The sequence below is a fragment of the Diplotaxodon limnothrissa genome, linkage group LG2 (genome assembly GCF_057381915.1).
Source record: "Diplotaxodon limnothrissa isolate DT_005_m linkage group LG2, D_limnothrissa_male_GT1.1, whole genome shotgun sequence".
In the NCBI taxonomy this organism is placed as follows: Eukaryota; Metazoa; Chordata; class Actinopteri; order Cichliformes; family Cichlidae; genus Diplotaxodon; species Diplotaxodon limnothrissa.
In genome coordinates this window covers 33,319,260-33,332,252 of record NC_140597.1, presented here as the reverse complement: position 1 = coordinate 33,332,252, position 12,993 = coordinate 33,319,260, and the positions used below count along the sequence as shown (strand labels likewise).

Below are 12,993 nucleotides of genomic sequence, written 5' to 3'. Positions count from 1 at the left end.
TCATTATTTTAAACCTGATCGTAATCTAAGACAGACCAAGACACAAGATAGTAACCAAAGTTTATTTAATTTTGGCATTACGGTCAAAAGATATTACAACATTTTTAAAGAGAGAGACACACACACACACACGTTGTCATCCACAGCACCACACAGCTTATCTGCCTTTTACACTGTACTGAAATCAATCTTTCCATCACATCCTGTCACAGCTCACTCTTTCGCACACCATACATTTATTTCTCTCTTTAAACATACTCTTAATAATACAATTACTTGTAAAATACACACACATCCTCTTACAAAAGTCACGCATTCAAACACAGGCATGCACACAGTGGGCTGTCTATCTGAGGCTGTTGCTGTTGGGTTGTGATCCAGCGAGGCCGGGGTGGTCTGGACTGTGGCGGTTCTGTGGGGGGGCAGAAACAGAGTTGTCACACTTATAGGATGAATACAGGTGTGGTCTTCACTGCTGCTGAGTGACATGAAGCAGGAGTTTAGAGAGGCTACATCTGCAGTGGGACCCCAGATGGTTTTAAAATTATTGAGGTTCACACACACAATTAAAGACCTTGTTTAGAGATTTGGTGTCTCAGAAAGGACTAAAACTGTGGAGAAAATATGGATCTGGTTTTTGCAGAATATTGTTTAATGTTAACTGTTTTAGCAGGTTAAAGCAGAGGAGATTAAGAACTTGTCAATGCTTTATTGCAAAAAAGCTTAATTATTTCGATCAGGGATTACTCACAATGTTTGATGAAATCTAATAAACAAAAATCAGCAGTAGAAGTCATGGTTATGTTTTTTATTTAACCTAAGAACATTTCCACATGCACAATTTTTAAGAGAACTCAAGGGAATGGGACTAAACAGCTGTGTAGCCTTAAGAAAATCACTTATCGGTGAGGTTAACTGGAAAGAAAATAACTTGCTAGGAAGGAATAAAGACCAAAATCTGAAGGAGTGGGAAAAAAAGGTGATGTGGTGTGATGAGCCGAAATTTAATCTGTTCCAGAGTGATGGGCACATCTTACAGGTGTAAGAAGAGAGGCAGATGAAGTGATGCATAAATCACGCCTGGTGCCTAATGCACAATCCTGTGGGGACAGTGTTATGATCTGGGGTTGGTTCAGTTGGTCAGGTTGACAAATGTTATGTAGCAACTTTAAGTTTCTAAAAAAAAAAAAAAAAAAAAAAGTCAGCCAAAAACCTGGATATACTTAATGACTGGATTTTCCACCAATTAATTTTTTGATGGGAGGCTCTTGTTCCAAGATGAAAATGCCAGGATTCAATGGGCTCAAACTGTGTATGAGAAATCGTTTCTACACTTGGATTGGCCACCACTGCATTGGTGAAAAGCCTGCGCAACTCTGGAAGTTAATTTAGTCATTAAAGCTCCAGTTAAATAAAATTTTAAAATAGTGCGATTTCAATTTTTTCTTTTGGTTGAGCAGTGTACATACAGGTATCATCATGGTCATGTAGTTAAAGCATTCAGATCCCTCGACTTTTTGCACATTTGGTGTTTTCCACTGAATTAAGATCAAATGATGCATTTGCAAACATGTAACGGTTTACGTATTTGCCTAAAAAGTGAAAGATCCTCACTTTTGATAAGAGACACACATCCCTTTGTTTTTGTGTGAGGAAGGGTTTTTGGTTTAAAAATAAATAAATAAATATATCTGCCGACTCAAATACGAGGAGCTACTTGAAGTGTCGATCCCTTGTTAATAAGAGATCAGACAAAAGTAGCCTTTAAAAAAATAAAAGAAATTAAATACAGAAATTAAAATAAACCTGAATTTACTATAATAATGAGATCCGTCTAACTAGTTCAGGTAAAGTTTGACAAATGATCTTACCTTCTTCTTTTTCTTGTCTTTCTTCTTTTTCTTGCGATCGGGATCATCATCTCTCTTTTTCTTCTTTTTCTTGGGATCAGAGTCTGACGGCGTTTCTGTGACATCAAACATCAAAATAAGAAAGGTTATTGAAATGATAATATTTGTACCTTTTTGCAGACATGCATGTGGATAAACTTATATCATACCTTGTGGTAATGGATCCTGCGGTCGATGGTGTTTGTGCTTGTGCTTGCTCTTCTTCTTTGGAGGCTGTATGTGCATCAGTCTGTACTGTTCTGGGAGCTGCAAAGATGTGATGAAAAATTAGTTGCGTACTTAATATGCAAATATGAGAATTAAGATCATTTAAATGTCAGTTAAATTTGAATAATCAGTGTCAGTCAGGACGTTGAAAATGTCTGCGTGAACTTTATACTGCATTGTATTTTGTAGTATGTACCGGTCCTGTGTGTAGTCTGAAGCCTGTTAGCAGAGCGCCAGTCAGTGGGCTGAAGGAGTTTCCACACACTGGAGGCTTATCAATCAGAGAGCGTAATGAGCTGCCGTCCTGTGTGCCCGGACAGTCAATCATACCTGCAGAGAAGCAGAAAAGGTCAAAGCATAAGTGCTCAGCTGTGTTCACAGGTAAATTTAATTAAATATTCAAATCAAAAGAGAAAGAAACAAATAAACTGCTGCAACTTTTTCCCCCCTGGGTCCCCACCCACTCTTTGGTGTGATCAGTTCTTTTTTCACATGCACCCCTCTAGTTTTTCCACTTTTTTGTAGATTCACTCCATTCTGATAGTTTCAACAATATCCCTCCAGGAATTTGCTGACATTTGTGAGTCCTTCTACTGATGTTATGATTATTATTCTTTATATCGATATGATGATTCTCTCACTGATAAATTGTGCAGCAGAAAAGTAGCTGGAAATGCACAGGACGAATCACAATAGTTTCAGAATCACAATAGTTTCGGACTGCTTCGACCTGACATGTAGTTAAATTTCTATGGGAGGTGCATGTCAGGTTATGTCATAACGTTTTAAGAGAAGTTTGCAGTTATGATGTAGCTTCGCATAAAATTCCCACTGATTCCCACTAATATGTTATATCTGTATTAACTAGTTGTGGATCATGGTTTAACAGCTCCATTATCTGAGTACTCATAAAGATCCAAAACAAGAGATGTGATTGGAGTATTACAATCATCTTTACTATCACATCACATTGTTTATGTCCTGTGCCGTAGCAGAAGAAATGGCTGAAGATAAACTACAAAGTGTTTTTCCAATATGAGTTTATTTTGCAGCCAGTTTCATAACAAAAGGTGGCCTGTATAGTACACTTAAAACTAGATAACCAAAACACACAATAATATAATTGGGATCTTCAGGCCCATGAATGACACCTACACTTAGAATTTATTATTTCAGAACTAATTTGGCATTATTAAATGACCCAAAATGACAAACAATTAAGATATCAGAACTTGTGAAACAGGCTGGTGTGGAGGATAGACTACTTGTATAACTGACACTGACACTTGTGTCAGTCCACTTAAAAGGGAGTTATCCTTTCCCACTTTCTCCAAGTGGTTGCTCATACGAACAAGTTCTGATAACTCTCAGTTGTCAATGTGTCCTTTAGTAAAACTCAGTTTAAAGACTTTTTCTCAGTCAGCGGTATCCAACGGACAGTGAGAACCCAGGTTTTAAAATATTTTTATAATATTGCATTTCACAGCTATCAAAGTAAAGCTTTACGGCTACTGTCCAACACTGATCATTATAAGATTGTTACTAAACAGTTATCTGACCACATCTGTGACTGTAGCACCCACCTGGTAACTCTGGTAGAAAGTTGCTGAGCTTCTCCTTCACCTTCTTCCCGCAGAACTTATTGTAAGCGTGCTCCAGGTTGTAGTGCGTGATGAGGTTGGTGTTTCCCGTTAACTCGTTCCCCACTAAGCACACACACCAAATTCATATCATTTGTAACCAATCTGTACATAAATGTTTGTGAAATAGATGGCCATTTCCAAAGGGAACCTGGGCTACTTCAGGGATGTTCATTCCCATAATAACCGTAGTTACACAACATATTTTTAAGCCACAAAAAGGTGTTAAATCTACAGCATTTGTGTTACCCACTGAATATAAACGCTTCACTGAAAAACACATCGCTACTAACTACAATCAGCTAACTCAATGTTAGCCCACAACCAGCTAGTCAACCTACGTGAGCTAGTATTGTTTACAAACTATTTAAGCAGCTTTAGATTTCGGCTAAAGTTTAAAAATAAAGGACAAATTAAACACGAAGCACCCAACAGTTACAAGAATTCACCAGTACCAGGCAGCTCCCGCAGTAAATAGAAAGGTTCATTCATAGCTCCAGGCTTCCGTAGAGCAGGCCCTTCATCCCCGAGCTGCGGTGGTATCTGACCCGCCATGGCAACTTGGTTTTGCGGCATTGGCGGTGGAGGCTTCCCCGGTCCAAAACCCAGAGACGAAGAACCAGGTGGTCCCTGAGCTTCATTTGACCCGAAAAGAGTTGAAAACATTTCCGTCATATCTACCTTGAATAATACATTTATATGGAAAGAAAATGCCGGGCTCTTCAAGCTTATGGCCTGCTATCTGCGAGGAAGCTGTTCTCCGTGAATTCGAGTGTCAAGCGCTCTGCTCCTCACTTCTTTTCATGGCCACTTACCGTAATGCAGGCAACAAACACGCACTGTACCGTAACTGTCGGTGTAAACAGGACTATAATCACTAACAATTTCCAAAACGTCGTGTTTATTTTCAAACAAACAGGCACAGCAAACAAACTCATTATGTACAATTAAGTTAGTGGACATATTGTGTAATTTGGAAAATCACACATCAAAAACATCAGCGGGGCAAAGAGATGACGCCAGCCTTTCAAACTCTGTCACTGATACCTAAAAATGAGAGATAAGAACACACATAACAAAACTATTAGTACTCAATTTATTTATGTTACAAGTAGAAAAGTTCTATAACAAGTTACCAAATAAAACCATTAAAGCTACACTGAGACTAAATATACTGAACATCCTCATTAGGAATGATAGAAACATAGAATACAATAGAATAGCTACTTTATTGTTATTCAGATCATCAGTTAGTGCGCATTAGAATGCATTTTCAGTGCATTGACTCGCTTTTAATAATAATATAACAAATAAATCTTAAAAAAGGACCTAAGATGTATATACACACAAATGTAAGAATATGAGAAAAAAGGTCTATATACATGTAACAGCTAAAAAAAAGACTGTATGTGATCATCAAAATAAATGTACTGTACAAATAATATTTTGTATATAAAAATCGAAATGACACAGTTTATACTTCCATACATGCTGAATATGGTTTTTTCATGGATCTTATTATGGACAAGTCATATCTATTCTGCCAATTATCTACTCTCTCTCTCTCTCTCTCTCTCTCTCTCACCTTCCACTCATCAACAGCAGCAGAAATTCGGTGTTCAGTCTGACTGATGCTCTCTCTTCCACCCTGAACCTTCTGTGCTAGAGCAGAATTCTCTGCTTGAATCTTTTTCAGCTCCCGTCGCATGTAGGCCTCCTGCTTTTGATAGTACGGCATCAAAAAGCTGCAAAAGTCCTGCTCAGGGACCCCGCTTGGTCGCCTAAGACAACATTTGAGATGATGAGGGATTAAAATGCTTTGATTGTTAAAAAGCTGAAATAACACAGTGGTGATATGCAGTATAGTAAAGGAAGGCAATATAACTATAATACAAGATGCAAAGTTACCTTTTCAATCTGATTCACTGACTAAATGAAATTCTTAAATATACAGTTAGTACATTTAATGAAAAAATATTTCCACTTAGTTACGTTTCACTATTTAATTAGATAAAAAATAAGAAAAGAGAGAATTTCAGCAGTTTGGTAAGAAAATGCACAAAGCATATATAATTAAATACTCAAGATTTCAGAAGTTCAAGTGTTTTCAAAGCGGTTTACTGACCATGCAGGGTCTGGACTGTCCTTGGTGGCTCTCTCTAGTTTGTCCAGCTCATTCAGTTTTAACTCTAGCTGGCCTTCTTCAATCAGTCTGTTGATATCTTCCTTCATGAGAAGGAAAACACAAACTTTTATGTAAACAAGTTTAAATAAAGACCAGTAGTAGATCAGTGAATATGGCATACAATGAGTATTTGGACAGCTATACAAATGTTGGTTTTGCCCAGGAAAGTTATTTGGTTTGTCCTGTTGAATGACAAAATGCATTTGTAATACTAATTTTACTGCTATCAGCAAGGAAATTGACAATAAATGTCATAAATGTAATAAATGTCATATATACAATGTATAAAAAAAAAGGTGTACCACACATACAGCCTAAGCAATACACAATGCAAAGGAGGCAGAAGTCCTCCCATTTGTTTGTTTTTAAATACAGGGTTTTAATGTAAAATGCTACAGACCTGTATGGTGCTCCGCAGCTCCTCTATGAACTGCTTGTGAATGCTCTCCATTCTCTGAGGGTTCTTACTGTACAGTGGACGAAACATGCTGGCGAATCTGTTAAAACTGTGAGAGAACAGTGTGAACAAAGTAAAGTAAACTATGACCTTTCCTGAAAATGATAGCTAAGGAATAAGTAGATCATTAACATTATAAGACACTACTGCTATGTTAAAAGTACGTTTGGATAGGCCTTCTTTTTTGGAGGACAGGAGGGCAGTGGAATTGTTTGGTTTTCATCTGTAAGTAAAATAATATACATTTAAAAAATAATCATAACAGAGTGCCTGTCTGAAGTGTTAGATTTGTCCAAACCAGAGTTCTGAATAATCGTATTATAGATTTCTTGCTAACAAACACCACAGGATCATTCCTTTGTCAATTTATCTCACTATCTCACATGTGCAAGGACAAAAAATCTGTATGGGAAAGATACACTTCTTAAAAAGAAATATGTCAAATTCAAGTCCAATATTTATCATAAGTGATCATAAGTAGTCTTCTAGATAACAAAGAATGTAAAATGAAAAAAAAAATGCTAGGGCTCTTAAACAGCCCAACCTCCATCCCTTATATTTATTTGTTAATAATAATAATAATAATAACCCTATGATTTTGCACAATTCCCAACAAGCTTCCCTCTGTTTTACCCCAGAAACGACAACAGACTACACAAACTGCAAGTAAGCTGTTCATCGAATGTTTTTTTAAAGCTGAGGTTCATTAAATATGAAGCTTTTAACACACTTAGTTGTTAGTTTTACTTTTTAAGTCCCTTATTGTATTACTTTTTAAAATTAATCTCGCTATTCCAGGGTTTTTAAGCTATTAAGTTTTATGTTGTTTTTAATGCCTCGGTGTTGTGACACAATGAGTCCCCTAAATTTAGGGCTAGATTGAGGAAATATCTTATATATACTCTTGGGGTATTCTAGGTTATTATACTGGAGTTTTATTGGCTCACTTGAGATAAATTAAGACTGTATGTGTTCTAATAATGAGATCTTCACACTTGGTTTACTGTTTATTTAATGACCACCACCTTTGTAACTATTTGATGAGAAACGTTCAAACCAGCTCTCACCCCTGTTTATATCCTTCGTGCAGAGGTAATATCATGACATACGTGTAGTTCACCGTAAAAACAAGGTAATAAACACAACACCCAACACGTTACCTGACATCTTCGATAAACCTGTTCAGGCTCTTCTGCATGACTTTGTCAAAAAGCTTCATCCTCTTGTACCGAGCCTCCGCCTCCGCTGTCGGTTTATTCGGCATCTGTGAGGAAGCTTCTCCTGTCGCTTCATTAGCCTGGCTTTCAGCTGAATCTTCCGCACCAGTTTTAACTGCACTGTGCACTTCTGTTGCTGACTTACTTTCCTCCATTTTTCAGCTGCCTCTGTTTATGTTTTGCAGCGCCCGCCAAATCTACGGCGAGCCGCCGGACCCAGAAACGACGCCGCCGCCCCCATTTGGCACATGCGCACTGTAACACCGTAGCTCAACAGCTCCAGCTGTCATTTCTCCTCCAACACTCTGTCGCGGTGGTTCGTCTTCTCCGTCAGCATGGGTTTACTCACGGGACTCTGCGCTTTCTTGTATCACTTACCTCAGATTTACAAATGGCTGCTCAAGCCGTACTATATCACGTCCTTCCTCTTGACCATCTCCTTCGTGGTGGTGCGAAAGACTCCAGGTCTTTGCGAGCACCTGGTGACCCAGCGCGAGGACGGCAACTCCTGTGACTTTGACTGGGTGAGCATAGTGGTGGTGGGGGAGCTGCGGTTACCTTTGGTGGGGCTAATTAAGCCTCTGAAATATGAAATAAATAGAAGTAGTAAATAAACTTGACACAAAGTTGTTGTTTGTTTGTTTTAATGATTTTGCTCCTTTTGTTTTACAGAGAGAGCTGGAGATCCTCATGTTTCTCAGTGCAATAGTGATGATGAAGAACAGGAGAGCTAGTGAGTAGTCTACCCCCCCCCCCCCCCCCCCCCCACACACACACACACACACACTGTCTTATGTGTAAACCTACTGATGAAAGTGTGTTTACACTATAAACTGTCACATCACAAAAAGTGGCCCAATCAACCATGTGGCCAATGATCCAAACCACTCAGCGAATCATAGGAAGCACCGGGATATGTTGTGATTTATTTGTTGACCTTAACTTTTTAGATAAAGTCAGGAAGGTCGCTTTGTTTGTGTCTTTATTACATGCTGCTGTTAATCTTTAACCACACAGTCTGATGTTTAACTGTTTCCACTCCTTGATCTGATAAGCCATTTGAGAGGAACCCCCACTCTACTGAGAACACACATCTGTAAAGTGATTCACTGTAAACTTTGGGTTTGTTGTGTAAACATTAAGGGAGTGGGAGGGGTTCACTTACACACTGCAAGGTCAACAGTATGAAGGTGTTCCTCTGCTGTTCATTCATTGTTCCCTGCTCTTTGTTTCCTCAGTCACAGTGGAGCAGCACATTGGGAACTTGTTAATGTTCAGCAAAGTGGCCAACTGTATCCTCTTCTTCAGGATGGACATTCGGTTTGGCATCCTCTACCTTGCACTGTGCCTCGGTCAGTGGTCTGTCACAACCACCTTTAAAATTGTGTAGTGTAAACTGTGTCTACCAGTGGTTCTTAATTAGAAAAGCACAACTCTACTGCATTAACCATCCCCAGTCTTAAGGCAGTGATGCTGCACTCATTCATTAGTTAAAGAGATATGTTAATGAGAATAGGAGTGGTCTTTTGTTTTGTTTTGACATGCCAAATTAATCAGCCCTCTGTATTCACCTTGTACTGATATCTAAAGCTCATCAAGGGGTTTCTCCTTGAGCCAGTGTTTCTGAGACATAATGTGCAACAGCAATTAGTTCCCATTTCTGTTACTGCTGTAAAAAATGATCATTAATCTAATGTACTTGAAGCTCATTCCACTGATAAAAGTCCTCACACTTTTGACAAATTTTTCTTCATCTGAATACCATCCAGTGGGAAGTCGGTGTTATCACTGTACAGAAAAGTGACATCACCAGTTTTCTTGTATATATTTAGATTATTTTCCAATGCAGGTGAGGTGCAATGAGTATTTTTACTCTGAAGTCCTGAATTTTTCATCTGGCAAAGATTTATGTATTTATTTTAAGAAAAAGCTTCACATCTTCTCTGTGAAGTGTTCTCCTGGTAAAGCAGCAATCTGAGCCCTGTTTAGAAACTTCTCTGAGCTTTCTGCAATCAGAACTTTTTATTAACTGGCCTACAGGTGGTGCCATTGTGTAATTTATAAAAACGGTGTCCTTTACAACCCCCCACCCCCCAACAAAAGAAGAATTCATTCAAAGTCAAATTTATCTTTATAGCACATTTAAAAACAGCTGTTGACCAAAGTGTACACCTAAAATAATCAAATTACATAAAAACATAGGACAAGATGGCAGAATTTAAGAAAGGAAACATAAAATGAGAAAACTTAAATAAGAAAAAACACAAATAAAAATGTTTTTTACCAAAGTATCATAGGTGAACAGAGACTACCACTGGATAAACTGTAAAATGTACATTGTTTTTATCCTTTTTAAGCTCATCAGTCTGTTTATCTGTGTATTTTCTGCAGCATTTGTCATGACCTGTCAGCCACCTCTCTACATGGGCCCAGAGTACATCAAGTACTTCAGTGACAAGACCATCGACGTGAGTCCTGTCTAATATCAGCTGACCATTTGCATGTATATTAGTGCCACTGGTCTTTGTAATGATAGATAAAAACAAAAGAGGTGGGAATTACTTACAGTTACATCAGTTGGGAGTGTTATTTTATTTGAAAGTTCATGGAGTGATTGAGTCTATTAATCATTTTGTTTGAAATTAGAGCAGTTTCCATCAAACACTGAAATCCAGTTATATGATATTATATTAATTGTATGTCTGACATTTAAAAATTCCTAAACTAAAATACCAAAAAAAAGTGAACTCTCTAACTGATCATGCCCTGCTCAGAGGGGTGGGTTGGTTTGAGTGTAACTTTGTGTTCTTCACTCATTAGGAGGAGCTGCAGCGGGACAGTCGTGTCACATGGCTCGTTGAATTCTACGCCAACTGGTCCTCTGATTGTCAGTCGTTTGCTCCCATCTTTGCAAACCTTTCTCTCAAGTAAGAAATCACACTCTTTACTTCAGTCGCATTCAGGTTTTCTAAGGTTAAATATTTCAGAACATAATTTTTTTTAAATCACCTGGTTCCTACCAAGTTTAAAATGATTTGAATACAGTTTCAGATAGACACGTGTCATAATACACCATGTCATTAAATACTTAATAAAAATTGTGCAGGAATTTTGCTTGGACCACTGTTCTTCACAGCATTGCTTCAGTTCATTGAGGTTTGCAGTGAGGCAGTTATGCACAGCATTGAGGTCTGGATTCGACTGGGCCATCGGAACACTTTGAACACTTTGCAGTCATTCTGTTGTAGATTTGCTGCTGTGCTTGGGATCATTGTCCCGCTACATGACCCTTTTTTTGACCAAGTTTAGTTTTTTGGAGAGATGGGTATACATGTGGAAGAGTTCATGGTCCACTCAGTGGAGTATCCAAGTCCTGTGGCTGCAAAACAAGCCCAAATCATCAGCACTCCACTACCGTGCTTGACAGTTGCTTTGAGGTGTTTGTGGCTTATAAGCTTTGTTTGGGTGTCTCCAGACATGGCGATGCATGTTATGGCCTGTTACGACCCCCACTGCTAGGGGACAGGGAGGAATAACATACATAAGCATACATACACAGGAAACTAAATGAAGAAAAGGTTTAATTGCAGAAATTCAAACTGAAAACCGACAGGGCTGCATTCTGCAGGCCACTGTGCAACCAGTTAACATATAATACGATAACACAGACGAGGGTAAAAGTTAAGGTTTAACTAAGGCAAATTCGCATCACAAAACTCCAATCAAACTAAGTTCACCCATATACCAAGGTTAACAAGCAAAGTTCAACACTATGAACAGGGTTTAACAAAAAGTTCAAAGAGGGAGGCACGAAGGGCAAACTGCATGTTCAGTCCTAAGCAGCAGCCCCTGAGTGAAGACTTTCCTTAGCAGGAAAGACAGGTGTGTGTTGATACGCACCTGAACGCTTCGGACCAGAAAAGCTGCCAAAACATCTGTTTTTATGGATCTGCTACCCAACTGCTACTTACCCTCTTAATTTCTTATGGAAGCTGTAAGGATGTGCTTAGTTTATCACACACTGCTTCTGCATTTTTGTTAATGACACAGTAAAACACGTCATGTGGTATTGTTCATATGAGGTAACATTTACCTAAATTTTAAGACTTGCTAAGGACCAAATTATTTTTTAATTATGTGCTGATATAGAAAAGAAGAAGAGTCTAGATGATATTTAATCTCAGTCAGGGTTTCTTATTTGAAAACAGAAATGACACTAAGTAAAAAAAAAAAAAGATCCAAGATGTTAGTTAACATTTTGAAACAATACCCTTGCAGATACATTATGCCTGATTGTTGCTGGTGTCCCTGTTGTAGAGTCACTTCAAATGCAAGATAATGTAATTTACTTCATGTTAGAGAAACAGCTGTATATTTGTCTCAAATGTCTCATGTGTCGTCCTTTATATTCTGCAGCTACAACTGTGCTGGACTCCGCTTTGGGAAGATAGACATTGGTCGCTATGAAGAGGTTTCAAAGAAGTCAGTTTTGGGGGGCTTTTTTGCCTTTAATAAATGGTCTTTAATTATCCAGTATTGCTCGATTCTTTCTAGAATTCTATTGACTGGTATTAACTGTCTTTCTGAACAGGTACAGGGTTAGTACTTCTCCTCTGGCCAAGCAGCTACCTTCAGTTCTGCTTTTTCAAGGAGGACGGGAAGTTATGAGGCGTCCAATGGTGGACAGCAAAGGTAGAGCTGTATCTTGGACCATGAACGAGGTACGTCTATTCAGATTGTAAGAAAACACATGAAATAAGACCTGAGTAGATGCTGCTTGCTTACACATGCAGACAGTATAAATACATTTTATATCACCCACAGGAGAACATCATCCGAGAGTTTAACCTCAACGAGCTCTTCCAGAAATCCAAGAAGCTGAACAAAAGCCATGGTTCGAAGGAAGAGGAGCAGAATGGCTCTCAGCCACAAGAGGGTGGCGAGGAGCTTCCTCCTGACACCGACAATATGGAGCAGCCAAAAGAGAGCAAGAAAGACCAGTGAAGAGGAGAGGGGCTGCATCAAGTCTTTGCTTTGCTCTTAACATTTCTGTTACTTTCCTTATTGTAACAGCCAAATATTTTTAGTTTAAGGGAAGAAAACAGGCTCCACTACCACAAGAAATAGTCTCTACACTGTAAGTCTTTATTGTGGGGAAATACCCATAACCGCTGATCTTATTTAAACGATCTGTGTGTGATGCAGATTGAAGCAGCAGCGATTTTGGAGCATTTTATTACACTAAGTTATTGACGAACAAAAAAAGATTTTTGCTAATTTTTTTTCCACTTTTGTCAACGTGTCATTGGTTCTTTTGCTGCCTGTATTTATTGACTGGTTTGTGTACTTTTGTGTCAGAAAAGCCAAAGTAAAAGCT

General features: G+C 38.5%; 3 protein-coding genes across 4 annotated transcripts; 1 reads left to right on the top strand and 2 right to left on the bottom strand.

Annotated features, from left to right (window-relative positions):
• Positions 1 to 79: 79 nt before the first annotated feature.
• med19a (mediator complex subunit 19a) lies at positions 80 to 4,559 on the bottom strand. Of its 2 annotated transcripts, none has more exons than XM_085371654.1 (6): positions 4,207 to 4,559; positions 3,701 to 3,823; positions 2,314 to 2,447; positions 2,060 to 2,156; positions 1,872 to 1,966; positions 80 to 412 (listed from the first exon to the last, which is right to left on the bottom strand). In XM_085371654.1, the coding sequence occupies exons 1-6, from the start codon at positions 4,430 to 4,432 to the stop codon at positions 347 to 349; spliced, it is 741 nt and encodes a 246-aa protein (XP_085227780.1). In that variant the 5' UTR covers positions 4,433 to 4,559; the 3' UTR covers positions 80 to 346. The 2 variants fall into 2 exon arrangements, with proteins under 2 accessions (XP_085227780.1, XP_085227788.1); XM_085371662.1 differs by having other exon boundaries at positions 4,213 to 4,559.
• Positions 4,560 to 4,738: 179 nt separating this feature from the next.
• pmf1 (polyamine modulated factor 1) lies at positions 4,739 to 7,771 on the bottom strand. The gene is made up of 5 exons (XM_085371645.1): positions 7,560 to 7,771; positions 6,343 to 6,448; positions 5,883 to 5,983; positions 5,343 to 5,538; positions 4,739 to 4,804 (listed from the first exon to the last, which is right to left on the bottom strand). The coding sequence occupies exons 1-5, from the start codon at positions 7,769 to 7,771 to the stop codon at positions 4,739 to 4,741; spliced, it is 681 nt and encodes a 226-aa protein (XP_085227771.1).
• A 149-nt stretch (positions 7,772 to 7,920) lies between these two features.
• On the top strand, positions 7,921 to 12,992 carry tmx2a (thioredoxin-related transmembrane protein 2a). The gene is made up of 8 exons (XM_085371633.1): positions 7,921 to 8,140; positions 8,289 to 8,349; positions 8,855 to 8,968; positions 10,008 to 10,084; positions 10,437 to 10,543; positions 12,033 to 12,098; positions 12,208 to 12,337; positions 12,441 to 12,992. Exons 1-8 carry the CDS (start codon positions 7,952 to 7,954, stop codon positions 12,618 to 12,620), a joined length of 924 nt encoding a protein of 307 aa, XP_085227759.1. The 5' UTR covers positions 7,921 to 7,951; the 3' UTR covers positions 12,621 to 12,992.
• Position 12,993: the final 1 nt, after the last annotated feature.